We start from the raw sequence: 27,947 nt of genomic DNA, 5'->3' as shown, positions 1-27,947 counted from the left end.
CTTGGAACAATCTAACACAGAGAAAAACCTACAACCATGAAGTAATTGTGTGAAATCCTGGGTATGAGGAGTGGGGTAGTTATCAATAATTGTGTGAGCATTAAGAGATCTGTAATCCCTGCACATGTGTGGGGAGCCATCCTTTTTAGGAGCAAGGTGAATAGATGAACACCAGTTGCTATCAGAGGGGTAGAGCACACCCGAAGCCAATATATCCTGAATGGTTTTTTTTTTGCATGCAGAAGTTTGGAAGCGTTAAGGTGCCTGGCCTTATAATGTACAGGTGGGCCATCTGTGGTGCAAATCCTATGACAAGTGCCATTACAGATGGCTGATACTCGTGAAGGGAGGCTGGCAAGAGAGATGAAGAGGTGGTCTGGAGGTAACGTCAGTTCAGTGACCTTGCTGGATAGGGGCAGCGTATGCGGGTCATTGGATGTAGTCGATGATGGAAGGCATGATGCAGTAGACGCGTGGTGTGAGGAATCTGGAGCAGTGTGAGCAGGAGCGACCTGGAGATTCATCCACGGTGATGCGAAAATGGCAGCAGGTGGTGGAATGCTCAACACAGGAGCAAATTGATGAGAAGACGTAGTAGATGCATGTGTTGGTTCACGTCATTGGGGTTCTGCACATAGGCGACATATCATACGCTGTGCATGTGACAATTAAGTGGAGTCACAGGCAATGTGAGTGCGTAACGCATCATTCTGGGTGCGGAGTTCATCAATTTGTGTGTGAATGTGTGACAGATCAGAGAGCCGTGTAGTAATACGATTGAGAGCAGAGATGTACATGTGGAAAGCGTAGCCAAGGAGGCAGAGAGCAAAGTCATGCTGAACTATTCTGAGCACGGAACAGTAGAAACAGATGGGTGGCGCAGGGCCGCAGCCTGCAGGTCTGGTGAAAGTTCATAATGGTGTAGAAGGTCCAACCTGATCCATATCAGCAAAGTGGAAAGTTCAAGGGAAGGTGTGGACTGATGATAGGTGAGGCGACATCTTGATGGAGCCAAGGACCACAATAGGAGAATGATTGGCGATGATCAAAGTGAGGTTAGCAGGTGAAAGTATGTTACCGGTGTGTTTGGCTGGGATAGCACTGACATCGACGAAGGTATCAACAAGAAAGCGATTGCCCGATGACAAGTCTGTGGCGTCGAGGCTACTGAAGTGAGTGGTGCGGCATCGGACAGTAGGTGCCATGAAGGAATGTGGTGGAACATGGTGCCTGAACATGCCCACGGAATCGTTTGGATAGGCGCAAGGCACCGGCAGTTGCATGCAGCATCCCCTTAAGTAGCACAGTATCAGCACAGTGCGTAGGCAGGGAGGCGAGGCGGTGTAGAGAGGGAAGGGGCTGGTAACTGCTTGGGCTACTGCTCGGGCGAGGACAGTAGCTGTCAGGAGGCTGCAGGTGGCAGCTCCTGACTTGGCAGCTGAGGTGCCGAGGCAAGCGGACTGGCTTCTGCTGGGAGGGCACGGAACTGTAGGTGCTGACGTGCCAACTGACGGTGATGGAGAAGTTGTCTATGACAGGTGGTGTCGGTGACAAATGATAGAATAAGCTCGATCAGCTATGTGTAAACGAACATTGAGTGGGTCGGCAACTTGAGACAGCAGATGAAATTGTAGATCTGAAGGCATTGTGACCATCCACAATGTCCAAAGCTTGGCGTCAGGTAATGCTTGATCATCAATTAATGCATGGAGGTGCCACCAAAGCTGCAAAGAGGTGCACTCATCAAGATGCTCGTCTTGAATAATGTGGTGGTTAGTCTCTGCCAGGGGGCGAGAAAGGTGCATGATGAGCAGTGCTTTCACCGTCAAATACTTGTGCGAGGCAGTTGATGAGAGAAGCAGATCGCTAATGAAGTCTGTATGAGTGTGGAGGTGACTTACTAGGCAGACAAAATGTGTGTTGTCATCTGAAACACCATGGATATCAGTAGGTGATCCGCTAATATGAGCAAAATCTTTGGTTTATCTTTTTGCAAAGTAGGCAGCTTAGGAAACCTGCTGGGTAACACATGTTGAGGCAGCACTGGCAGACGGAATTTCTTGCGAGCAGAGCAGTACGCCCCCGACACTGGAAGTGCAGTAGCAGTGGACAGTGTGGCGCCTGAGGTCTGTGTCGGGGGTGGCTGCATGTAGCATACAGTGTGGAGTGTGCGGGTACAAAAGTCAGCACGTTGTGTCCAAACTGCAGGCCAGCGATGAATGCGGTGCACTTGTAACGGCCGGTGTTGTTACGAAAGGGCGGAAGGTGGTCGTGGTGTAACCAAGGAGAGACAGTCGCAGAAAGCAGCATGGTCTAGGCGACCGGCATCGCCGAGACGACATGTGGGGGGAGTGCTGCAGCACTAGCCATATAAGCATGTGCAACCCCAAGCATAGAAATGTTCAAATCACAGTTCTGGAACTTTGTTGGCACGTCAAACCTAACTGAAGGAGACTGCGAAGCTGAGGGATAAACTACAATGTCCTTAACTGGATGATCATCCACTGTGTCATTAGGTGGTGTGCACTGTCCATGTTGTGGTCAGTGTTGAGCTGCTGCACTTGATGATGGCCGTGTTGAGCTTGTTAAGGTTAAGTGGCCATTGGCATGGCTGGACGTAGATAATTGTTCACTTTTAACCAAAGGCATATTAAGTACACTTGAGCACTCATGGTCACAAGCACAGTTAATAAGATGTATGGCACTAGCACCAAAGGACACTGGTAAATCCCTTGTTCCAATAACAATGTGGACTTGCATACGAAGTCCATTAATGATGAAGAGAAGCACAAAATCACTCACAATCACACAATGATGACGTCGGGGTCACCACTGTGGTTATCACGTAAGGCTGGTCGGTAAAAACACACTTTAAATATCACAATTGCAATTATTAGACACCGAGGCAAGAAGAACAATCATGGCTGTAACAAGTTGCATGCCGAGAGGCATAGAACAAAAGCAACTCAAAGAGGTCAGAGTTAGTTAGATCAGCAGCTTGGCTGAAGTTCTATGAAGGGTGATAATGTAATGGCATAGAGCAGTGCATTATGTCATGACAGTGTTGGCATCCACTTGTCCAAGCAAACGCTGATTAGGTAGCTGAGCTTGCAGTATGCATCACACTTCATGCTGTAATAAGGACATCAATAGCATGATGTTTTCAATAACACTCAGGGCATAATTTCTGCTACTTAACATTATGGAACTGAGGTAGCATTTAGATGCAATGGAGGTTTGGAAAAGTCATACACACTGTCACCTAACAGTCAACTACATGTTTCAAATCTGTAACTCTATACCAACACAGTGATAAGCAGTTTACTGGATAATTTACACCATTTTGGCAGGCTTAAAGATGATCTTCAGGATGATGACAGTTGCACTTAGGCTAACTGACAACATTTGTTAACAGATGCTGTTCTTTCAATTTAATAATTTCTGATTTTATGGATTCATGCTAGACCTGTGATATCAAGCTGGCACATGTAAACTGTGGCATTGCTGATACATATTCTTCTTGATATGAACAGATGTGTCTTTAGCACTTGGGATCCACACTTTTTGTCAGGAGCTACTTTAAAACAGCATCTTGCGTAGGACTGCACACTGGGAATTTTCACACTGAATTGTACAATAATGACTTAGGTCTTTCAGGTCAGTACTCCACTCTAGTCATGTTTTTTAATATTCAGCCCACACTTTGTCAATAGTGGCAAGATATCAGAGTTCTCTAGTGGAATTTTAAGAATTTAGAATCCATGGCTCACTTGTTAAACATGTTTTGTGTTGCTATGGTGCAACTATGGGCACTGAGACAATTTTACTCCATGTAATATCTTGGACAAGAAGTTGGTACAATTAATGTGGGTGCAATAAATGTCTTTGTTCCAAACAAATACTAACTGTAAATTACTGTGCTAACAGTTATGGGCGCAGGCAGTGTACATCAATACAGTATTCTGTAAATACAAGTTCACTGGCTAGTGAACATTTTTGGCAACAAGTAGCAATTTAGAAGGACTTAATCGCAGACACAATGCCTCCAACTGAAAAACTGATGGGGAGAGGAACCTGTAGTTTGTGACTGTTCACTATGTGAACTTACCAAGAACATGAACAATTGTGGGGTTGTGTCAGTGGTGGTAATATAACAGGCGTAACTAAAGCATGTACAGTAAGGGGCAAAAATTAAACTCTCCATCCATTCATTGGTATGTATTCATCTGGAAGATACCTTTATAGCTAAAAAAAAGTGTGAGACAAGCTAAAGCAAGTCGACAAAGACTCTGGCCTTTCCCGATGATGACAGTGTTGACAACCAGACTTGAAAATAATCCATCAGTGAAGGATATGTGTCAAAGATAATTTCTACACCCTAAAAATTAAATGGATTGAAATTATAAGTTAAAGAAGAATGGATTAGGTGTATTTTACTTGCAGTGCTACTGGATAAATATAAACTTACAATTATAAGATTTGAAAATTCAAGCTTGCTATTCACAGGAGACTTCATACAAAATAATTTACTGCAACAAATAACAATGATGCTTGCATTGCCCTTGACTAGCAACAATACTCTGTGAGTAAACAAGAAAAATTAAGATGCCATTACATTAGAAAAAGGCTCCAGGTTCTGTAATTGTAAGTACAGCATGAACAAAATTGATGAAAAATCTTCAGCCCACAGAGCAAACCACCATGTATTCTTTTCAAAAGCACCTGCAGGTAAAAATACAAGAATGGAAAGGTAATTAGAGTGAGATGCTTTACTGCACATGACTAAATATTCATGTGATGAAAATAAAGTTATAACGATGATATGCTCACAAGTTATAGTAGCAAATAATTACTTGCAAAAGGAATAGAGTTGTGATTTATAAACAATCTCATGGGTAGAAATAAAGGTCAGACTAAAGCAAGGGATATTTTGTATGTACCTCCACTGAGTACAAATCTAATATCTGAATATCTGTTAGCAAAATAGTAGAAAAAGTCTATTCGATTTTATGTGAGTGATAAGGCTGTCATATTTATGACACATCTAAAAATGTAGTTCATAATGTATCATAACAAATGGAATATATTGACTAGACCAACTATATGGTTGGAATTTTGAAGCAGGATTGGCATTGTAGTCAAATAATGCAAACTTGTGGCATAAAAGACTAGACCATCTGAATTCTGAAGCAATTCATGCATTACATAAAGATCTTGTTAGTGGCATTCAGTCTGAGAGAGCAGTTAATATTTCATGTGTAGTTTGCTTGGAGGGAAAGTGATACTTCCTTTTTTCTGATATAACTCTAGAACCATGGAAATTATGAACCTAGTGCACTTAAATTTGTATGGGCCAATGCAAATTATGTCAATTGGAGGGTCCAAATACTTCCTACTCACTATTCCTGAAAAAGTATTGGTATATACTCTCAGAAATAAAAATCAAGCATAACAGATAATTCATGACTTCAAACACCTAGTTGAAAGCAAATCTTGAAAAAGTATATCAGCTCTAAGCATAGATAATGGCAGAGAATATGTGAACGATAATATGATACACTGTTTCAAACAAGAAGGGGTCTGATGACAGATACATTGTCATATAGGCCAGAATAAAATGGAATATCTGAACATTAAAACATTCATAGTAGAAACAATGAGATGCCTGCTGGTTAAAGCAAATTTGTCAAATAAATTATGAGCAGAAGCACTATCTGCTATACATAGTCAGAAGAAGATCTTTGACATCTCAAAATAATTTGAAACAAGGCCTGTGCTTACATTCTAGAAGGCAGCAGATGAAAATGGGACAAAAATATACTGAGTGTATTGTGAAGAATGAAAGGCATATAGGCTTTTAGAACCAAATCACCAGAGAATCATAAAAGTGAGATTCATTATTTTGACTAAGCTTCTTCTAAACAATACATAGATGATACTGGCTCATAGGAATCAAGTTAATTTTTATCCCATTCACAGAACAGAAACAGAATGAAATAATGATGGTACCACTAGAAGAAATTGATCACAAGGCTAGGACTGTCACATCAAGCAGTTAGTTTCCATGAGTTCAAGCTGCACTGAGGAATCAAGTCCAGACAATGCAAATAATGATAATGAGTGACCACAGCAATGTCAGCCAATACAAAAGTCATCAAGAATTCCAAAGTCAAAGAAGAGTCATAACATCATTACTTATCAGTCTAAAAAGTCATCTCACTCAAGTCATGTCACTTGAGGAAGCAATGATGTAGGCGAATGGTGAAAACTGGCTGAAGTCAAAACAAGAAGATTTACAATTTCACACAGAGAGTCTGCCAGTTTATTGTCAGACAAGAAACCAATAAAGTTAAATGGGTATTCAAAACTAAGAGAGATTTGAAAGGCTACATTATACATTATAAATCATAGCTATTAATAAAAGGTTGTACTCAGAAGAAAAGCCTAAACTATGATAAAACACTTGAACCAGTCATAAAGTGTAACTTATTGAGACTAGGCATTAAATCTTGAGCTTTCTGGGGTTGCGGCTCACGCTGTCATACCACAGATACCTAGTGCAGCCACTAGGTGCTACACTCAGTGAGTTGTCTTCAGAGAGAGAATGGCCAACGCAGCTGCTGTACAGCAGCCATGGCTCTGCCTACTTGCAACAGCACTTATGAACAGACAATAGCCGAGTCCAAGGTCCACTGTTATACCTCTGACACTAAGCAAAAACACAAAACGAAATTCTGTGAAATAAGCTACTAAACATGTTTCAATTATTCCACGTTTACTAGGTCAAAATTACATCTCCCTAGCACTATTTGCACTAATAGCAAATAGAGCTCAATACAGTGAATTTAAAACATATTTATGCAGCATACATATTTCTGCTTTGAAGCTTGTTAAGGTTACAAGTCACTGAACTAATCAAGGCATACAAGTAGACTACAGATTTAGGTATTTTAATATTTGTTTCCTTTGCCAAGTACAAGAAGTTAAAAATGACATACACATTATGTCATATAAGATAAAACACCACATTAAATATCAGTGTCTTAATTTAGATAGAAGATCTGCATGTGTGCTATGCCATGAAACTACAAACTTTATAGTTTAAAGTGCTGTCAATCTAATTTCTTCTGCAAAATATCTACATGCCGACATTTATTTATAGTTAACAACCAACTACAAATGTGGGGGGTGGGAGGAATACGTAAAAACTCAAAAGGCTCTCTCCAGCAAACCTGCTGGTCAACTGTAAATGCATATTTTCCTAGATATTTCATATCTCCTTCCTTTACTGCTAATGCCCATTAATTTTTGTCTTTCTTCATTCTGTGGAGAAATGAGCATACAAAATGGACCAGTGTTCTTGATGAAACTCAGTGACTGATTAATCTGGTGTAATCTGCGAGGAAATTTCATTTTCGTGCACACTCCAGTGCAGAGTGAAAATTCATTCTGGATTGTTACTGATATATATAAGTCATTTCACATGTCAGCATCAAATGTTTATTTGTTTCATGTGCTCCATAATTTAAAATAAAATGATTTTATTTTCATTAGAAAATTATGATTCCGTTTATTGTTATTTCCACCTGACAGAAAATATAGAATTAAAAAAGAAAGAGAGAGAGAGAGTCAGCCACAGGGGTTGCTTCAACTTGGTGAATTGCCTTGTACCTTGGAAACCATCTGTTTTTAGAGGCAACTCGTTCGGCTTTTTTTTTTTTTTTTTTTTTTTTTTTTCTAAATTATGTCTCACATGCAACAGCGATACAGATAGCCATACAATAGGAACAACCACAATGGAAGGGTATCTGTTGAGAGGCCAAACAAATGTGTGATTCATGAACAGAGACAGCAGCCTTTTCAGTAGCTGCATGGGAAATAGTCTAGATGATTGACTGGTGACATTAACCAAAACAGGCTTGCTGTGCTGGTACTGCGAACAGCTGAAAGCAAGGGGAAACTACAGCCACAATTTTTCCTGAGGACATGCAGCTCTACCGTATGGTTAAATGATGATGGTAAAATATTCCAAAGGTAAAAAAATCCCCCATTTGGATCTCTGGGCAGGGACTACTCTGGAGGATGTGGTGATCAGGAGAAACAAAATTGGCATTTTACGGATCTGAGTGTGGAATGATAGGTCTCTTAAGAGGGCAGTAAGTTAGAAAATTCTTCTGTAGCACCACATTTCAAAAGCTTCTATTCTCATCTTGTCTAAACTATTTATTGTCCATGTTTCACTTACATATATGGCTACACTCCATACAAATACTTTCAGAAATGACTTCCTGACACTCAATACTCAATGTTAACAAATTTCTCTTCTTCAGAAACGCTGCCCTTGCCATTGCCAGTCTACATTTTATATCCTCTCTACTTCGACCATCATCAGTTATTTTGCTCCCCAAATAGCAAAATTCCTTTATTACTTTAAGTGTCTCATTTCCTAATCTAATTCCCTCAGCATCACCTGATTTAATTCGACTACATTCCATTATCCTCGTTTTGCTGTTGTTGATGTTCATCATATATCCTCCTTTCAAGACATTGTACATTCCGTTCAACTGCTCTTCCAAGTCCTTTGCTGTCTCTGACAGAATTACAATGTCATCGGCGAACCTCAAAGTTTTTATTTCTTCTCCATGGATTTTAATACCTACTCTGAATTTTTCTTTTGTTTCCTTTACTGCTTGCTCAATATACAGATTGAATAATATCGGGGACAGGCTACAACCCTGTCTCACTCCCTTCCCAACCACTGCTTCCCTTTCATGCCCCTCAACTCTTATAACTGCCATTTGGTATCTGTACAAATTGTAAATAGCCTTTCGTTCCCTGTATTTTACCCCTGCCACCTTCAGAATCTGAAAAAGAGTATTCCAGTCAACATTGTCAAAAGCTTTCTCTAAGTCTACAAATGCTAGAAATGTAGGTTTGCCTTTCCTTAATCTATTTTCTAAGAATAGTCATAGGATCAGTATTGCCTTACGTGTTCCAACATTTCTGTGAAATCCAAACTGATCTTTGCTGAGGTCAGCTTCTACCAGTTTTTCCATTCGTCTGTAAAGAATTCGCATTAGTATTCTGCAGCTGTGACTTATTAAACTGATAGTTCGGTAATTTTCACATCTGTCAACACCTGCTTTCTTTGGGATTGGAATTATTATATTCTTCTTGAAGTCTGAGGGTATTTCGCCTGTCTCATACATCTTGCTCACCAGATGGTAGAGTTTTGTAAGGACTGGCTCTCCCAAGGTCGTCAGTAGTTCCAATGGAATGTTGTCTACTCCCGGGGCCTTGTTTCGACTCAGGTCTTTCAGTGATCTGTCAAACTCTTCACGCAGCATCGTATCTCCCATTTCATCTTCATCTACATCCTCTTCCATTTCCATAATATTGTCCTCATGTACATCGCCCTTGTATAGACCCTCTATATACTCCTTCCACCTTTCTGCTTTCCCTTCTTTGCTTAGAACTGGGTGTCCATCTGAGCTCTTGATGTTCATACAAGTGGCTCTCTTTTCTCCAAAGATCTCTTTAATATTCCTGTAGGCAGTATCAATCTTACCCCTAGTGAGGTAAGCCTCTAAATCCTTACATTTGTCCTCTAGCCATCCCTGCTTAGCCATTTTGCACTTCCTGTCGATCTCATTTTTGAGACGTTTGTATTCCCTTTTGCCTGCTTCATTTACTGCGTTTTTATATTTTCTCCTTTCATCAATTAAATTCAATATTTCTTCTGTTACCCAAGGATTTCTAGCAGCCCTCGTCTTTTTACCTACTTGATCCACTGTTGCCTTCACTACTTCATCCCTCAGAGCTACCCATTCTTCTTCTACTGTATTTCTTTCCCCAATTCCTGCCAATTGTTCCCTTATGCTCTCCCTGAAACTTTGAACAACCTCTGGTTTAGTTAGTTTATCCAGGTCCCATCTCCTTGAATTCCCACCTTTTTACAGTTTCTTCAGTTTTAATCTACAGTTCATAACCAATAGATTGTGGTCAGAGTCCACATCTACCCCTGGAAATGTCTTACAATTTAAAACCTGGTTCCTATATCCCTGTCTTACCATTATATAATCTATCTGTTACCTTCTTGTATCTCCAGGATTCTTCCATGTATACAACCTTCTTTTATGATTCTTGAACCAAGTGTTAGCTATGATTAAGTTATGCTCTGTGCAAAATTCTACCAGATGGCTTCCTCTTTCATTTCTCTCCCCCAATCCATATTCACCCACTATGTTTCGTTCTCTCCCTTTACCTACTCTCGAATTCCAGTCACGCATGACTATTAAATTTTCGTTTCCCTTCACTACCTGAATAATTTCTTTTATCTCATGATACATTTCATCAATTTCTTCATCATCTGCAGTTCTAGTTGGCACATAAACTTGTACTACTGTAGTAGGCATGGGCTTCATGTCTATCTTGGCCACAATAATGCGTTCACTATGCTGTTGGTAGTAGCTTCCTGCACTCCTATTTTTTTATTCATTATTAAACCTACTCCTGCATTACCCTTATTTGACTTTGTATTTATAACCCTGTATTCGCCTGACCAAAAGTCTTGTTCCTCCTGCCACCGAGCTTCACTAATTCCCACTATATCTAACTTTAACCTATCCATTTCCCTTTTTAAATTTTCTAACCTACCTGCTCAATTAAGAGATCTGACATTCCACGCTCCGATCCGTTGAAGGTCAGTTTTCTTTCTCCTGATAACGACGTCCTCTTGAGTAGTCCCTGCCCAGAGATCTGAATGGGGGACTATTTTACCTCCGGAATATTTTACCCAAGAGGACGTCATCATCATTAATGCAGTGGTTAGCACACTGGACTCGCATTCGGGAGGACGACGATTCAATCCCGTCTCCAGACATCCTGATTTAGGTTTTCCGTGATTTCCCTAAATCGTTTCAGGCAAATGCCGGGATGGTTCCTTTGAAAGGGCACGGCCGATTTCCTTCCCAATCCTTCCCTAACCCGAGCTTGCGCTCCGTCACTATTGACCTCGTTGTCGATGGGATGTTAAACACTACCCACCACCACCACCACCATCATCATTTAGCCATACAGTAAAGCTGCATACCCTCGGGAAAAATTACGACTATAGTTTCCCCTTGCTTTCAGCCATTTGCAGTACCAGCACAGCAAGGCCGTTTTGGTTAGTGTTGCAAAGCCAGGTGAGTCAATCATCCAGACTGTTGCCCCTGCAACTACTGAAAAGGCTGCTGCCCCTCTTCAGGAATCACACATTTGTCTGGCCTCTCAACAGATACCCCTCCGTTGTGGTTGCACCTACGGTACAGCCATCTGTATCACTGAGGCACGCAAGCCTCCCCATCAAAGGCAAGGTCCATGGTTCATGGGGGTAGGAACACTTGGTTAAAGAATCATTAAAGAAGGTTGTATATGTTGAAGAGACCTGGAGACACCAGAAGGTTTCAGATTGACTATATAATGGTTAGACAGAGATTTAGGAACGAGATTTTAAATTGTACGACATTTCCAGGGGCAGATGTGAATTCTGGCAACAATTTATTGGATATGGACTGTAGATTAAAACTGAAAAAAATCGGGAAAAGGTAGGAAATTAAGGAGATGGGGTCTAGATAAGTTGAATGAGCCATAAGTTGTTGAGAGTTTCAGAGGGAGCATTAGGAAACAGTTGAACAGTGGGAAGGAATACAGTAGAAGATGAATGGTTGGCTTTAAGAGATGAAATAGCGAAGGCAGCAGAGGCTCAAATAGGTAAAAATACAATGCCTAGTAGAAATCCTTGGGTAACACAAGAGATATTGAATTTAATTGATGAAAGGAGAAAATTTAAAATACACCAAGGGAAGCTGGCGAAAGGGATACAAATGTTTAAAAAAATGAGTGACAGGAAGAGCAAAATAGTTAAGCAGGAATGGCTAGAGGACAAATGTAAGGATCCAGAAGCATATTTCACTAGGGGAAAGATAGATACTGCCTACAGGAAAATTAAAGGGGCCTCTGGGGAAAAGAGAAGCAGCTGTACGAATATCAAGAGCTCAGATGGAAAACCAATCCTAAGCAAAGTAGGGAAAGTGGAAAAGTGAAAAAAGGTATACAGAGGGTCTATGTAAGGGAGATCCACTTGAGGGAAATATTATGGAAGTGGAAGAGGATGTAGAGGAAGATGAGAAGGGCGCTAGGATACTGCGTGGAGAATTTGGCAAAGGCACCGGGAGTAGACAACATTCCGTTAGAGCTACTGATGGCCTTTGGAGAGCCAGCCATGACAAAACTTTTCCATCTGGTGAGCAAGTTGTATGAGATAGGCAAAATACCTTCAGATTTCAAGAAGAAATAGTAATTCCAATTCCAAAGGAACTAGTTGCTGTTAAGTGTGAAAATAACTGATCTATCAGTTTATAAGTCAAAGGTGCAAAATAATAATATAAATTTTCTACAGAAGAATGGAAAAACTGGTAGAGGTTGGCCTTGGGGAAGTTCAGTTTGGGTTCCAGAGAAATGTAGGAACACATAAGGGAAAACTGACCAACAGCTTATCTTAGAAGGTAAGTTAAGGAAAGGTAAATCTACATTTATAGCATTTGTAGACATAGAGAAAGCTTTTCACAATGTTGACAGGAATATTCTCTTTGAAATTCTGAAGGTAGCAGGGGTAAAAAACAGGCATCAAAATGCTTTCTACAACTTATGTAGAAACCTGATAATAGTTGTAAGTGTCAAGGGGCATGAAAGGCAAGCAGTGGTTGAGAAGGGAGTGAGACAGGACTGTAGCAGGGAAGTAGTAGTTGAGATGGGAGTGAGACAGGGTTATAGCCTACACCTGATGTTATTCAATATGTACATTGAACAAGCAGTAAAGGAAACCAAGGAAAAATTTGGAATAGGGACTTACGTTCATGGAGAAAGAATACAAACTATTAGGTTTGCTGATGACATTGTAATTCTGTCATAGATGGCAAAGGACTTGGACGAGCAATTCTATGGAACATCTTGCATTGCTACCCGTACAAAATCTATACCTACAGCTATATCATATTCTGCAAGCTACCGAACAGTGTGTGTCAAAGGAAACTTTATGTAACACTAACTGAGCCCTCCAATCCTATTCCACTTGCAAATAGCATGTGGGAAGAATGATTGTTGGCAAGGCTCTGTACTGGCTCTAATTTCTCGAATTTTCTCCTCATGGTCTTTATGTGAAATGTATTTGGGGAGGGGGCAGCGGGATTATATGTTTTTCGGCTCTTCTCGGAAAGCGCTCTCTTGAAATTTCAATAGTAAATCTTTATGTGATGCACAACATCTCTCTTGTAACGTCCGCCAATGGAGTTTGTTGAGGATCTCCGTAAGGCTCTTGTGGCGAATAAACAATCCCATGACAAAATGCACCACTCTTCATTGGATCTTCTCTATCTATTCTATCAGTCCTATGTGATAGGGATCCGAGATAGATGAATAATAGTCAAGAATCAGTCAAACAAGTGTCTTATAAGCCACTTCCTTCACGGATGAGTTATATTTTTTTTTACAAATCTGAGTCTGGCATCTGCTTTTCCCACTACATGTTTTATGTGGTCATTTCACTTAAGATCGCTGTGGATAGTGACTCCTATATATTTTATGTCAGATACTGTTTCCAGCAGTTGGTCATCAATAGTGTAGCTACATGGTAATGGATTTCTTTTCCTATGTATGCGCAATATGTTACATTTCTTTATGTTCAGTGCCAACTGTCAGAGCCTGTATTACCCATATTCAGGAGTTGCTTCATGCTGGCCTGCCAGTAAGACAAACATTTGCTCCAGAATTTCTTGCTCGTATGGAAGCAGACAACAAATGGCCATGGAAGATTCTTTGGACAGACAGCATGCCCGTTTCCATATCCACAGACTTACAGAATATGGGCAACAAAAAATATGCTCCCACACCAATCGATACCACTTCAATCTACAAGATAATGAAACTATGTGATGCAGGTAGATAGCACCATTTATCACAGGATCACGTTTTTTTTTCTTTCTTTTTTTTTTAAGATGGGTAACAGCATGGATGTATAGGTAGGATCATTTTTTATGCGAGATGGCATTCCTCTGCACATTTAGTATCCAGTGAAGCAGCTGCTGCAAAGGGATTTTTGAAATGCTAGAAATATCAACTACCATATCCTTTCTGCCTGCCAATACCAATCTTAATCCGTGTGACTTCTGGCTGTAGGGTTATCTGAAAGATGCTGTGTTTAGTGTTCCAATTACAAATGTAACTGAATTGAAGGCATGCATTGCACAACACATTCAGAACACGACCTCTGAGACACTCTGATCTGTTGTGGAATATGCTGTTTCTCAGTTTCAAATTGTGGTAAAAAAATGGTGGACAGCATATCGAACATGTCTTGAACCAGTCTCACAACAATTAAATACTGATTTCATTGTTGCTTTTTATGCAGTTTTGGGCACAGGACAATTAAAAACCATTTTTTTTTCACGTTTCGGCCTTGTGACAATTAAAACAAATGTAATTGTTCCTGTTATGTAGTTTTTGGCCTCAAAACAATTATAAACAGATTTTTCCAATCCAATGTGGTATGACCTTGCCATGGTTGATGGCTTTTTCTAACAGTGCCACAGCTGTTGGATGCCAAACTTGTGTGGTCATGCACATTGTATGTTAATCTATTTTGTTTCCACAATGTTTCCCACTTTTTTGATAATATCCCTTTCATATTTGACATCATTCTTAGCAGCAGTTCTTTTTTACAGCACTTTGAAACTGGATCTTTAATTATAATCATCATGTACACTCCCTACCTTAAAAGTTTTGAAGTATTGTTGCAGTTCTTGAAGATACAACTCTTACTCATCCGAGTCTTCATTGAATGAATGGAACATGGATACAACTGGTGCAAAGCCCTTCTGTGTGTTGCACACAGCATATTGTGCATCATTTGTCGTTGATTGTTTACATCAATTACAGCCACGTCTTGTCCAATTGCTTCATTTTCTCTTGATGGTGTATTTCAAAATCAGTACATAATCAATTCTGCTAGTTGCTAGTTTACACATACAGTTCAAACCAACTTACTGTCGATTGTTATAAACTACTTCTCCTTGAAGTAATTTAGTACTAACAAGAAGATTGCTAACACAACAAGCAGTTCATACAATAGAGATCTGCCAAGACATCACAGAGCTGAGTCAATGTCAGATACAAAGAATACTGTAAGGGTATCTTTGCTGGTATTACTAGTCTTCTCCACAACTGTGCCCAAGTCTATGTCAGCTACTACACGATTAAAGAGTGCCAGAAGTATAAAATAACCACTCACCCAATAGTCGAAGTGATGAGTAGTCAACAGGTGCCCACCCACTTACACACACACACACACACACACACACACATACACACACACACACACACACACTCTTACAGAGAGAGAGAGAGAGAGAGAGAGAGAGAGAGAGAGAGAGAGAGAGAGAGAGAGAGAGAGAGAGAGAGCTGTCTGACAACATAGTTTCAGCATAGCAGATTGACTGGTTACTATTGTTCTTTATGTTACCTGTTTTCCATCCTTGAATCCTGGACATTCCAGTTTCAGAGCATAATATCATATGCTAATAAGCCAAATGATAATTTGATTATGAATAATGCCTGAAAACTGCAGACTCGGTAGAACATTACAGGCTTATAAGCATTTGAGAGAATTAGGTGGCACATTTTCTGGAACTGAACAATTCTGAATTTACTTAGAAATGAGATCAAGATAATGAAACAGATGTACTAGAAGACAAATATTAAACCACATACCTACCTGCAAACTATTGAGAAGATCAGGTGTTTCAACAATCTCTTTCACAGCCTCCAGGCGGGTTGTAATTGTCGGAAGAAGAAAGGGTGGTTGCAGAATGGAGGCTCGCAATAACCTACTCCCACAGCCAGTATGACAATGATTTAGTATGCCTATAAGACTGTGATGAGCTCCACATCCACGCAAACTTCTTACTAATTCCAAGCGGTTTGAAGTATGAACATCTGTAAGAATATATGAACCATTTTATAGGTTTATAAGAACTGCTGAAGTAAACAGCAACTAAAAGGTTGCAAAAGAGCACACTATAATTTTGACAAAATGTGTACTTTATTAACTACCTACTTTCATCGTCATTGCCATGCCATTGCATCCCACATGGAGTTTTACCAGTGTCATAAACAGTCTAACCAGTCATACTGCACATAGGTGGTTGAACTGCAGTGAGTCAGTATGAAATGTAGTTTTGTGGCTCCTGACCCTGCAGAATCATATGCGGAAGAGAGGATTAGGGTGGATTTGTTTGGGCGGCTCCACATAACAAGGTGTGTCACAAAGCTCCTTCTTTGGATGATGTTTTAAAGTAGGCCCAATCTTTCAAAGTTTCCCAGGCCATAGAATGAGAGGCACTCAAAAATCGCCTCCAGCAACTTTTGCCATCGGTTAGAGATTTGGGACGAGATAGCGAGCATTACGTCAGACCTGAAAGATGGGTTCACTCTGCCGAATGCAACCAGTGCTGCAAAGCTAATGCACAAACACCATCTGTCCTCCATCTCTGTCTTTTAAACAAGGAAAGAAGTCTTGGGCCCCTGATTGGCACTCGGTTTTGTCGTGTCTGGACTTTTTTTGAACACATGTCCAAGAAGAATACTCTGACAGATAGACACAGTGTGAGTTATGCTGGAAGGATGGGAATTTTGCAGCTGTCCATATCACTAAGGATGAGAAACAATCACCTCATCAGGAACTAATGCACATTAAAGTAATCTTGTCTGAATCTTGCATCCTGGAAAATTCCCCTCAGAAAATGCTTAGCATGTTCACATTGTGTAGTAAGCATGTTCGACTACAGATTGACACCAGTGCCTCCACGTCCCTGTTGAATTTTTAACTGTATCTCCTGTTGGGTGATTTACCCCTTCACTCCACAGTGCACTTCTTACAGGCATATAAGAAATAAAACATTCCACTCAAATGGCAAATCATGATCGCAGCAAAGTACAAAACTGTTGTATGACATCTCGCATTTCTTGTGGTCCACAGCATAGATACAGAGAATCTCTTGGGCCTTGATGCCTTTTCAGCTAGGTTCACCTGATCTTGGAACAAATAATGTTTCAGGAATTGGAAACCCTTAGTCAGGTGTTCACTGAGATTTACTCTGGACGGCTGGACAAAGCAAAGAGCTTTACGGAGCAGATCACATTAAAGGCTTCGGCACGCTTTCATGGTTTGCCACTGCACCTAGCACTGCAGGGTACTGTCAAGGTTGAATTAGACAGATTGGAAGCAGTGAATGTCACTAAACCCACACCTGCAAGTGAGTGGGAATGCCCTGGGTTGTAGTACAAACAAATGTTGGAGAAGCTGTGCCTATGTGGAGACTTCAAGGTTACAGTGGTTTCTGTTTCTGAGATCAACATGTATCCCATTCTGAAACCCAATGAGCCTTTCTTTGCACTCATGGGAGGCCAACATTTTTCGAAAGCTTGCTTGCAACTACTCCTGGCTAAAGAATCACAGAAGGCCTTGGTGTCAACATGCCACACAGATTATATTGGTTCAAATACTTAGTTTTCGGGGTGGCCAACACCCCAGATACTTTTCAAAGATTTCTTAAGCAACTGCTACTGGATATTCCAGACTGCATTAATTATCTGGATGACATAGTGGTGATGGGAACCACAAAAGCAGAACACTCAGCAGACTTGTGGTGGCTGTTCCACACCCTCCTGTTTGTGGGTCTCAGACGCAATCTCAAGAAATCTCTTCTTTTCTGAATTATTAGTGGAACATGTAGGAACATTACCTCCTGCGACAGTATTAAGCCCAGGCAGAAACTGGTGAAAGGCATCATTGCACCACAAATTTAAAGGAGCTGCAGTCATTTTTTGAAAAAGGTTACCCATTATGGGAAATTAATCTCAGCCATGGTACTCGATTGCATAGCCACTCGCCAACCTGAAGAAGAGTGGTCCCTTTGTATGGTTGAAGGCATGTGACTAGCATTTCAGACACTGAAGCAGGCCCTTTCGTCGCCCCATTATCTTGTCACATTTCAACCTGGGAAATAGTTGATGGTGGCAGTGGACACTTCTGAATGTGGCCAGAGGGCCACCCTGGCGCATAGAGATGTAATGGCTCTGAACATCTGACTGTATTTGTGTCAAAGATGCTCAGTGCCACACGAAGAGGTATTTGCAAACTGAAAAAGAAGTCCTTATGATTATTTTGGTGCTAAAGAAATTCTACATGGTACAAAGTTCCACATTATTACAGACCACAAGCCACGATTTGCATTTCCAATCATGTGCCAAAGTGCATGAGCAGACTGCTCAACTCCGGAGCTGGTCAGTTTTCCTCAGCAGGTACAATTACGAAATCACTTTCACGATACTCACTCAATATGCTAACGCAGGCATCATGTCCCATCTTCCACTGGACCCTGAACCAGAATTTGACCAAAACAAGATTTCGTGTTTATAACTGGATGTTTAGGCTTAACAAGCAATCAAGACTTTTATCGTCATGGGGACCTGTCTGGCTGTGGCCATGGCCAAGGACACCACCTTGCAGCAGGTGCGGTGGTACATTCAACAGGATTGGCCAGATCACATTCTTAGTTATGTTTCCAACCCATTGTGACATAACTTGAACCTTCATCACCAGTTAATTCTGGTGGATCAGGATCAGTCTCTCATTGTAGTCCATCTGGAACCTCTATGCCCATCAATTTTACGGCTCCTACACCAAGGCCACTGGGGGCAGCCCTCACACCAAAATGCTCACCTAGCCCCATGCATACTGGCTGGGTATAGACTGGCAGACTGAACATCTGATTCAAACCTGCCAACAATGTGAATGAGAACAGGCAGCTCCATGCCAGATATTCTCTCCCTGTCCAACACCCTCGTACCCATGGAAGCAGGTTCATGTCGATTTTATGGGCCTCTTCTTGGATATCACCTGGCTGATTGTCCTTAATGCATACTTCAATTTTCTGTGTACGGTCAACTGTCACTCCCAAGTACAGAGGCTATGGTTGCAGAGCTCAGCAGAATCTTCATCATTAAAAGACTTCCTCTCATGATGGCATTGGACAATGAGCCACAACACAATTTCATTCCCAAGCTTATCACAATTTCTGCTGCAGAAATTGTATTCACCAGCTGCTGCCTCCGCCATTTCACCCTAAGTCGAATGGTAAGACCAAATGGCTAGTGTGAAGTTTTAGAACACAAATGAAGAAGTATGTGGCTGATGCTCCCATGAATGAATATCTCATTTCTTTTCTTTTCAGCTCCTACCAGTCAATGCTGATAAGGGAGAGGTGTCTCCGAAAAACCATCTGCTCCCTACTCTCCCACTCCTGGACTGCTGAACTGTTCCTGCCCCCAGTTTCTCCACCTTGTTTGCCAAGCCAACCCTATTCTCATCTCTCTCTATTTGCAGGATGCTTGTGGTGAACAAGTGCCAGATGGAGTACCGGATGCTGCACCAGACCTGATGGCGACACCCTTCTGTTGGTGTTTCCTTTCATGCTGAGACCACATGTAGACATGATGTGGTTTACACTAGCAGCACTGGTGCCACTACAACTACAGCCGTGTCATTGGACAGGGTCCTTCTGGCTGTACGCCCTCATTCATACCAACTGCGAGTTGGTTGTGCTGGAGGTCATCCATGCTTCCAACAATGGCAGCTTGATTCAGAGAGCTGCACAAGTGTCCAGTTCGGCAAGGGTCACTTTGTTGACACACTACTCACCACTTCCCCATGGGAGAATGGATACGGTAAACCACTGAGCTACCACCTAAACATCGGGCACTGGACGACATCTCTGACATCGACTGTTGTCGCAAGACAAGCACATAAGAGGCAACAGCCACTCCATGTCTGTTTTTGCAGAGCACGGGTGTTAGGGGATGCCACCATGGCTGTGCATCAGTGCATGACAACTGCATGGACGCAGCTCAGCACCACATGCAACTTGCTGTCTATATGTGGTATAGCCACCCGGTGATTGCTCTCATTCTGTTCTGACTCGGATGCTACTCACTATGTTTACTGAACTGTCATGTTTCGTCTACCACATGGGGTGCTCATGTTGTACCGTGTGAATGTTCGGGAAATGGTGTCTCGCATTTTTATGTTGTGAATTACAACACAATCATTTTGTTATAGCTTCAAGTTGAACAAATATATTTCAAGGAAGACGCAATACATGAAAGTCACAGATCAAGTAAACAGAGTAAGATGTGTGTACACTTTAACAGTCAATTCACAACCGAGTCCAAGTCTAGCCGCCGTTGGATGGCTGACCGCTTAGGTGGCGCTGCTGCTGCATGGCTGGCAGACAGCGCCGCATGTAGAGGACACGCGTAACTGCGCGACGGCACTTTGAAAGATTGGCGAGAAACAACACTTTTCCCCTCTTTGAATTTTTTGCACAGGTCTTGATGGAGGTGGCCTGTAGATTGCTAACATCCATAGGTGTTGTTTGACTGGCCGTAAAGTCTCGAGGAGGAGGCTTCCCGTTCGGGTCGAGATGATAGAAGATGTGGTGTTTGAATCTGCTGAGGCCCCGTGCACCAATCTGCCTGTTGCGGCAAGTCCCATTGGTACAACAGGAGACATGGGCAATGTGTCCACGTCCGTAGGAGAAGGAGACGAATAGATTTGATCCGACAGATGATGGTCATCTGGTTCCTGCATCAGCAAGTCCCCTGGTGGCGTCAGTTCTTGTGCTGGCACCGATATGATGGTGAGAGGACTTCGTTGTGAGTAATGAGAGATTCCAGTATATCGAGCATCAGGCAGAGCCGAAGGTGGTGTAGCGGGATCCAGAACAGGCGTTGCCGACACACGAGGGCGAAGCTGGTCTGAATGACGCACTGCAACATCCGTGTCCGTCTGGATTTCATACAGATGTCGGCCACGGTGTAGTAAGATGCGGCCAGAACTCCATTTTGGCCGCCTGCCATATCCCTGTACCCATACAAGGTCGTCAGTGGTGAACCGGCCAAGTGAAGGCACCCGTGGCCGTGAGGTGGAAGGCCACAGAAGATGAAGTAGCATGCAGGGCTGTCGGCCATGTAAGAGCTCAGCCGGACTGTGGTCGCCCATGGGGGTGAAACGGTAAGAAGCCAGAAATTGGAGAAGAGAATCATCAGCAGAAGAAGTCAGGAGTTTCCTCATCTGAGCCTTAAATGTGCGGACAAGTCGTTCAGCCTCACCATTTGACTGTGGATGGAACGGAGGGGCCGTGACATGCATGACATCGTGATGGGCACAAAAATCCGCAAAATTGGAAGAGGCAAATTACGGACCATTATCAGTAACAAGAGTAGAGGGAAGGCCTTCCAAAGAGAAAATGCGAGCCAGAGCATTTGTGGTTGCCGCAGTGGTAGGCGACGTGCAACAGACAATAAAAGGAAAGTTATAGTAGGCGTCAATAACGAGAAGCCAATAAGTACCTAAAAAAGGTCCCGCAAAGTCAGCATGAATACACTCCTAGGGCTTTTCAGGCAAAGGCCATGGTGACAAAGATGACTTCGGGGCGGGCGGCAGCCTGTGACACACAAGGGCCGCAGGCAGTAACCATGTGTGCAATTTCAGAGTCGATGCAAGGCCAGTACACATGACAGCGCGCCAAAGATTTTGTGCAAGAGACACCCCAGTGCCCTTGGTGAAGAAGGTGCAAGACTGAAGCACGCAAAGACGCAGGTACCACAACACGCGGCGAAGCATTTTCGGTGGAAAGGAGGATAACACCATCCCTAGCCATGAGGCGGTAACACAAAGCGTAGTAGTTCCGCAACGGATCAGAAGTCTTAGCGGGTGGACGATCTGGCCAACCCTTCTGAATACAGCGTAAAACCTGGGAGAGGGTAGGGTCAGAACCCGTAGCAGCCGCCAGCCGGTCCCCAGTGATGGGGAACCCGTCCACAACCTGCTGCTCGGCAACATCCAGGTGGAAACACAAAAGTTCATCCCTATCGAATGCCAGATCAGGACCCATGGGAAGGCGAGACAGTGCATCAGCATTCACATGTTGAGCTGTCGGCCTGAAATGAATCTTATAATTGAAACGTGACAAGTAAAGACCATTTGCTGGAAGCGGTGTGCAGCCTTCTCGGGAAGTGACATTGATGGATGAAACTAGGAAACAAGTGGTTTGTGATCCATAACAAGATGAAATTTGGATCCATAGAGAAAACACCAAACTTAAGAGGAGCATAATTGATGGCCAAAGCTTCTTTTTCAATTTGATAATACTTTTGTTGGGCATCCGTGAGTGTTTTGGAGTCATAAGCAATGGGTTGTTCAGAAACGTCAGAAAAACGGTGCACAAGGACTGCATCGACCCCATATTGAGAGGCGTCTGTGGCAAGAACAAGATGTTGGCCAGGTCTACAAGTAGCCAGGCACGGGGCCTGTTTCAGCATAGTCTTCAATTTCTGGAAAGCCGCATCGCATGACGCGGACCAGTGAAAAGGCATGTTTGTATGCAACAGGCGATGCAACGGCTGAGCCACCGAAGCAGCAGACGGTAAAAACTTGTGATAGTATGCTATTTTCCCCAAGAAGGCCTGCAGTTCCTTAACAGATGTAGGGCAAGGAAGGGCATTGATCACAGTAACAGTTTGTTGAAGCGGACGAATGCCATCCCAAGAGAGTTAAAAACCCAAGTGCGTGATAGATGCCTGGAAAAATTTTGATTTCTGAAGATTACACTTAAGATCAGCAGTCTATAAGACATGAAAAAGTGTGCAGAGATTTTGAAGATGTTCGGCAGTGATGGAGCCAGAGACAACAATGTCGTCCTGGTAATTAATACACGCAGGGACAGTGAGCAATAATTGTTCCAAGAATCACTGAAAGAGAGCAGAGGCGCTGGCAACCCCAAATGGCAATCGTTGGTATTGACAGAGGCCGAAAGGCATGTTAAGGACAAGAAACTGCCAGGCAGCAGCATCGAGAGGAAGTTGATGATAAGCTTCTGACAGGTCAAGTTTATAAAAATACTGGCCACCTGCAAGTTTAGTGAACAATTCTTCAGGTCAGGGCATAGGGTAAGTGTCGATGAGGCATTGTGCATTTACAGTGGCTTGAAAATCGCCACAGAGACGAATATCACCATTGGACTTAGTAATGACAATGACAGGAGAGGACCACTCACTGGAAGTGACGGGAAGCAAGACCCCTGAAGCAGTGAGATGATCCAGCTCCCGTTTGACCTGATCACAAAGGGCCACAGGAAAGCGCCGAGCCCAAAAAAACTTTGGCGGAGCAGTGGGTTTGAGTGTGGTATGAGCTTCAAAGTCGTTTGCATGGCCTTACCCACGAGAAAAAAGGGACGAAAATGTTGTTGACAAGGAATCCAATTGAGCATAAGGAATAGCATCAGAGACAATATTGACAGAGTCATCTATGGAGAACCCAAAAACACGAAAGACATTGAAACCAAAAAGATTCTCCACATTACTAGGGTCAACCACAAATATGGGAACAGTGCGAACGATAGATTTGTAAGATACCTCAGCATCACATTGTCCCAAGAGAGAAATCTTCTGTTTATTAAGTCCGTAATTGTCTAGTGACAGGTGACAGGGTTGGAGATCCCAACTGAAGATACGTCTGAGAATTGATGAGGCAGCAGAACCAGTATCCACCTGCATGTGAACATCTCGACCAAGTATTTGGACAGTAGGGAATAACTTCCCTGGAAGGGAAGAAGTACAATTGACAGACAACACAGAATCAGAATCAGCGTCATGTTCATGAACATCATGTATGCAGTCAGATTTGCAAATGGATGACACATGACCCTTTTTTTTTTGGATTTGTGACACATGGCCCAACGTTGTGACATTGTGGACAATCTTCTTGTGAATGTTTCATAAAACACCGCGGACATGAAGGAAGTTGCTGTGGGTTTTGCTGCAGTTTCTTAGAGGTTTGTTTACGGTTAGGCCAAGGCTGCGCTTGGGAGCGTGCTGCTGCCACGTCGGCTGGTGGGGACACGCCACATACTTTGTCAACATTGCGCAGAGGTTTTATTTCCCCGACGTCGCCCCATGCCTCTATTTGTGCTCCAGTGGCGCGAGGATTTCAAAAGACTGAGCGATGGATAGAACTTCATCTAGAGTCGGATTTGCCAACTGAAGGGCACGTTGCCCAAATTCGTTGTTGGGCGCCGATCGGATAATAGCATCCTGTACCATGGAATCAGTGTAGGATTCTTTGTGAACTTCAGTAACAAATTGACACTTTCTACTGAGGACGTGAGTTCAGCAACCCAAGCGCAATAGGACTGATTCGGTTGTTTTTGACAACAATAAAAGGCAACATGAGAGGCTATCACATGCGAAGCTATTGAAAATAGATGGACAGAAGTGAGCACATTTCAGCAAAGGACGAAGACGCAGAATCTTTCAAAGGAGCCAATTGCGACAACAACCGATACATTTAAGGTGAAATCCATGAAAGGAACAGAGACATACATGTTTGTTCGTCCGCGACTTGAAACTCCAAGAAGTGCTGTCGAAGACATTTTTGTAATCAGACCAGTCTTCCGCCGTCTCATCATAAGGAGGAAAAGTAGGTAGAGCAACGATGAGAGACGCCCCGCATTTAATGCCGCGACGAAATCACGAATTGCATATGTGAGAAGCGTTTGCTGTTCTGTGAGACCTTGCAATAGTTGCTCTAAAGTAGCCATGGAAACATGTGGGTCAACGATGGAAAAGAAAAATCACTACCTCGTCGCCAATTGTTATAACTTCAAATTGAACAAATATATTTCAAGGAAGACGCAAAACGTGAAAGTCACAGATCAAGTAAACAGAGTAAGACGTGTGTACACTTTAACAGTCAAATCATAACTGAGTCCAAGTCTAGCGGCCGCTGGCTGCTTAGGTGGCGCTGCTGCTGCATGGCTGGCAGACAGCGCTGCATGTAGAGGATGCGCGTAACTGTGCAGCGGAAGTTTGAAAGATTGGCGAGTCACGACACATTTATTCTCAGGCTGCTTTCCAGTTGAGTACCTCTCTGTGTGACTACTTCCTCACAGTAAATGACACCATTCCTTGAAAGGGCCTTTGGATAAACTTCCCATGTCATTGATGTGAGGCTTACGTTTTAGGCTTTTTGCCTGAAATGTTCCAGTGATCTTCAGCCATACTGGATGCCCTTGTGTGGGTAGTAGTTATAAGCCTAAAAGATTTCCTGCTGCCACCTACTCATCCTACTTCCCTTCTACACCATTTTCATTCTCAAGTAAGATATTTGGGGATATTCTTTTATTTGAAGTGATTTATCTCCATCAGTAAATTTATTGTTTACACATCAACTGTTTCTCCAACAGAAATAGAAAAGACAACATATTACTTTTAGCAATAATTTTTTCAGATCTGATGTACAATGAAGAAAGATGTGTAATTTGGTGATGTAAGATGCTATTCTCACATCATCATGAATAACAAACAAAACTAAAATGAAATCCAAAATAAGGTAAAATTGATGAAATGGTTAAAAACTGTTAGTAAATCAATTGCTAAAAACATCAAATGAAGCAAAAATTTATGTCCATCTCTATTAGTTATGTGAATAAATGTCAAAAATTACAAATATTCCCTGTAGGGCCAACTACTCAAGCAATTCACTTCTAATAATTGTTGACTTGTGATTGTTTGCAGTGTGCATGTGACTCTTGCATTCGCAGTAGTTGTTTCATTTTCAGTACTTCACATACAGTGGAAGCTTGTGAGGCTTGTGGTTTAATGTTTCCTTGTTGTCTGCATCCAAGATGCTGAAATCCGAAAGGAGTATTGGGAGAATGCATGCTATTGTTAAACAATTTAACAGTAACAGTGTGCTGGATGGCTTTGTTGTAAGATGCACCATTTGTAATGTTTATTTATTTACTCATGCAAAAAATCGTTCTAGATTGTGGGATACAGAACACACACAAAACAAAACAGTGACATACACAGTATTATTTCAGTAGATACATAAATTTTAGCTTTACCCCCAAGAGAGCTTCCACTACTTGCAATAACTGTACTGTCTTGTTTCAAGTTTCTTGTACCTCAAACGTTAGAAAAATCCTACAAATGAATAGCAGTAATGATCTAAGAAGAATGCCCTTAGGGTTTTACAGAAGAATGTAAATGAAGATATTATTTTTACCTATGTGGAGTTTACTTTAAACCTGTATACCACTGTTTATTATGGAAGTTTTGTACGGTGATGTCCTTACTGACTATACATGAAGCTTTTCCTTTGGCTTCTATATGACTCATGGATATTAAAATTTTCATTTATGTCTTTTAAATTCATTTTTACATACTTATATATATCTAGTATTGGGGACTGACAACTTTTGAAAGAGGTATTTGCAAGAATATGTTTGTTAAGCTTGTTGCATTGCTCTTACAGTTTTTTTTCCTGTTAGGAAAATGAGTGAAATATATGGTGTATTATCCAAGAATATAATTCCCTACAGTAGGATGCTATCAAATTGAGCAAAGTAGGCAGTTTGGACAGTGCTAAAAAATCCTTTAATAGAGAATAAACATAGACTATAACATATTTTATTTAGTATTCAAACAATGGAAAATCCAGAATGGAATAATGACAATATTATGAAAAGGATTCATTGCTACTCACTGTACAGTAGAGATGTTGAGTTGCAGACACAACAAAAAGACTGTCAAACAGGTAAGCTTTTGGCTAAAAAGGCCTTCATCTGAAATAGTCAACATGTCAACATGCACAAACATTCACACAATGCAACTCACACACACACATGACTACAGTCTCTGGCTGCTGAGGCAGACTGCGAGCAGCATTGTAGTGTGGCAGAAGCAGTCTGGGGTAAAGAGGACGCTGGGACAGGCAGGGAAAAGGAGAGCAGGGAATGGGTGGAGGATGGTAAAGAGCTGCTTTGCTCCCAGAGAAGATGACATTTTTGTTGGAGTTTATTGTCAAACTGGTGTTGCTTGCATCTCCATTCAAACAGAAATTTAGGAATGCTGTTTTTTTTTTTTGTTGTATTTATCAGTAGTTTATTCACCTCGAACCATGTATTTAGCTGTGCTGTAGTTTTATTTATAGCTGTTTGTAGCTGACCTGGGGTGTTTCCCACAATAAGGATGCTTGCATCGTCTGCAAAAAAAGTATTTCTTTGTAATTCCATGTTTAGGTCTAAATTATTAACATAAGAAGAAAAAGGATAGGCCTAAGAATGGGTCCCTGAGGGCCTCCTTTTTTATGATTTCTGCATCTGAGAAATATATCCTAGTATTTTCCTTTAGTTCATGTTTCATTTGCATTTTCTGTTTCCTGTATGTTAAGCACAATGTAAACTATTTTAGTGCAGTCGCTTTAATACCACAAGCTTGGAGCTTGTCTAACATTTTGTTGTGTTCCAATATGTCAAAGGCTTTACTTAAGTCTAAAAAATGCCTGTGGCACCACTTTGTTTTTTGTCCACTGTTTGCAGGGCATTGTATATGAGTCATAGGTGGCACTAGTTGTTGATTTATTTTTCCTGGAGCCATGCTGAGCATCAGTGAAAAAAAAATTTTTTCTAAAAATTTCATTAACATATTACACATTAGTTTTATGTGATTTTCTAATGCCTGATAATAAGGCAACTGGTCTATAGTTTTCAATATTTATCTCCTTTCTTGGATAGGGGCCACTTCAGCAGTTTTTAAACAGTCTGGAAATGTGACTTTCAAAAAAGATGAATTGACTATATCTAAAAGAGGAAGTGAATTGCTTGTAATACATTGCTTTATGATGCAATCAGGAATACCATCAATTCCAGATGACACTTTCTTCAGAGTTGATGCAACACAGATGAATTCTTCTAGACTTGTTCCACAAATATAGATTGAAGAAGAAC

General features: G+C 41.7%; 1 protein-coding gene across 1 annotated transcript in view; it reads right to left on the bottom strand.

Annotated features, from left to right (window-relative positions):
• The window catches only part of LOC126349891 (mutS protein homolog 4-like), a 259,596-nt gene that overhangs the window by 158,096 nt on the left and 73,553 nt on the right, over window positions 1–27,947 (bottom strand). The window contains exon 6 of the mRNA XM_050002468.1: window positions 15,812–16,032. Within this exon, the coding sequence (XP_049858425.1) occupies window positions 15,812–16,032 (221 nt within the window). The remainder of the gene's footprint in view (window positions 1–15,811; window positions 16,033–27,947) is intronic.

Source organism: Schistocerca gregaria, chromosome 1 (genome assembly GCF_023897955.1).
Source record: "Schistocerca gregaria isolate iqSchGreg1 chromosome 1, iqSchGreg1.2, whole genome shotgun sequence".
NCBI classification, from domain to species: domain Eukaryota; kingdom Metazoa; phylum Arthropoda; class Insecta; order Orthoptera; family Acrididae; genus Schistocerca; species Schistocerca gregaria.
Note: the sequence above shows the minus strand (reverse complement) of the source record. Positions and strands in the feature narration are given on the sequence as shown.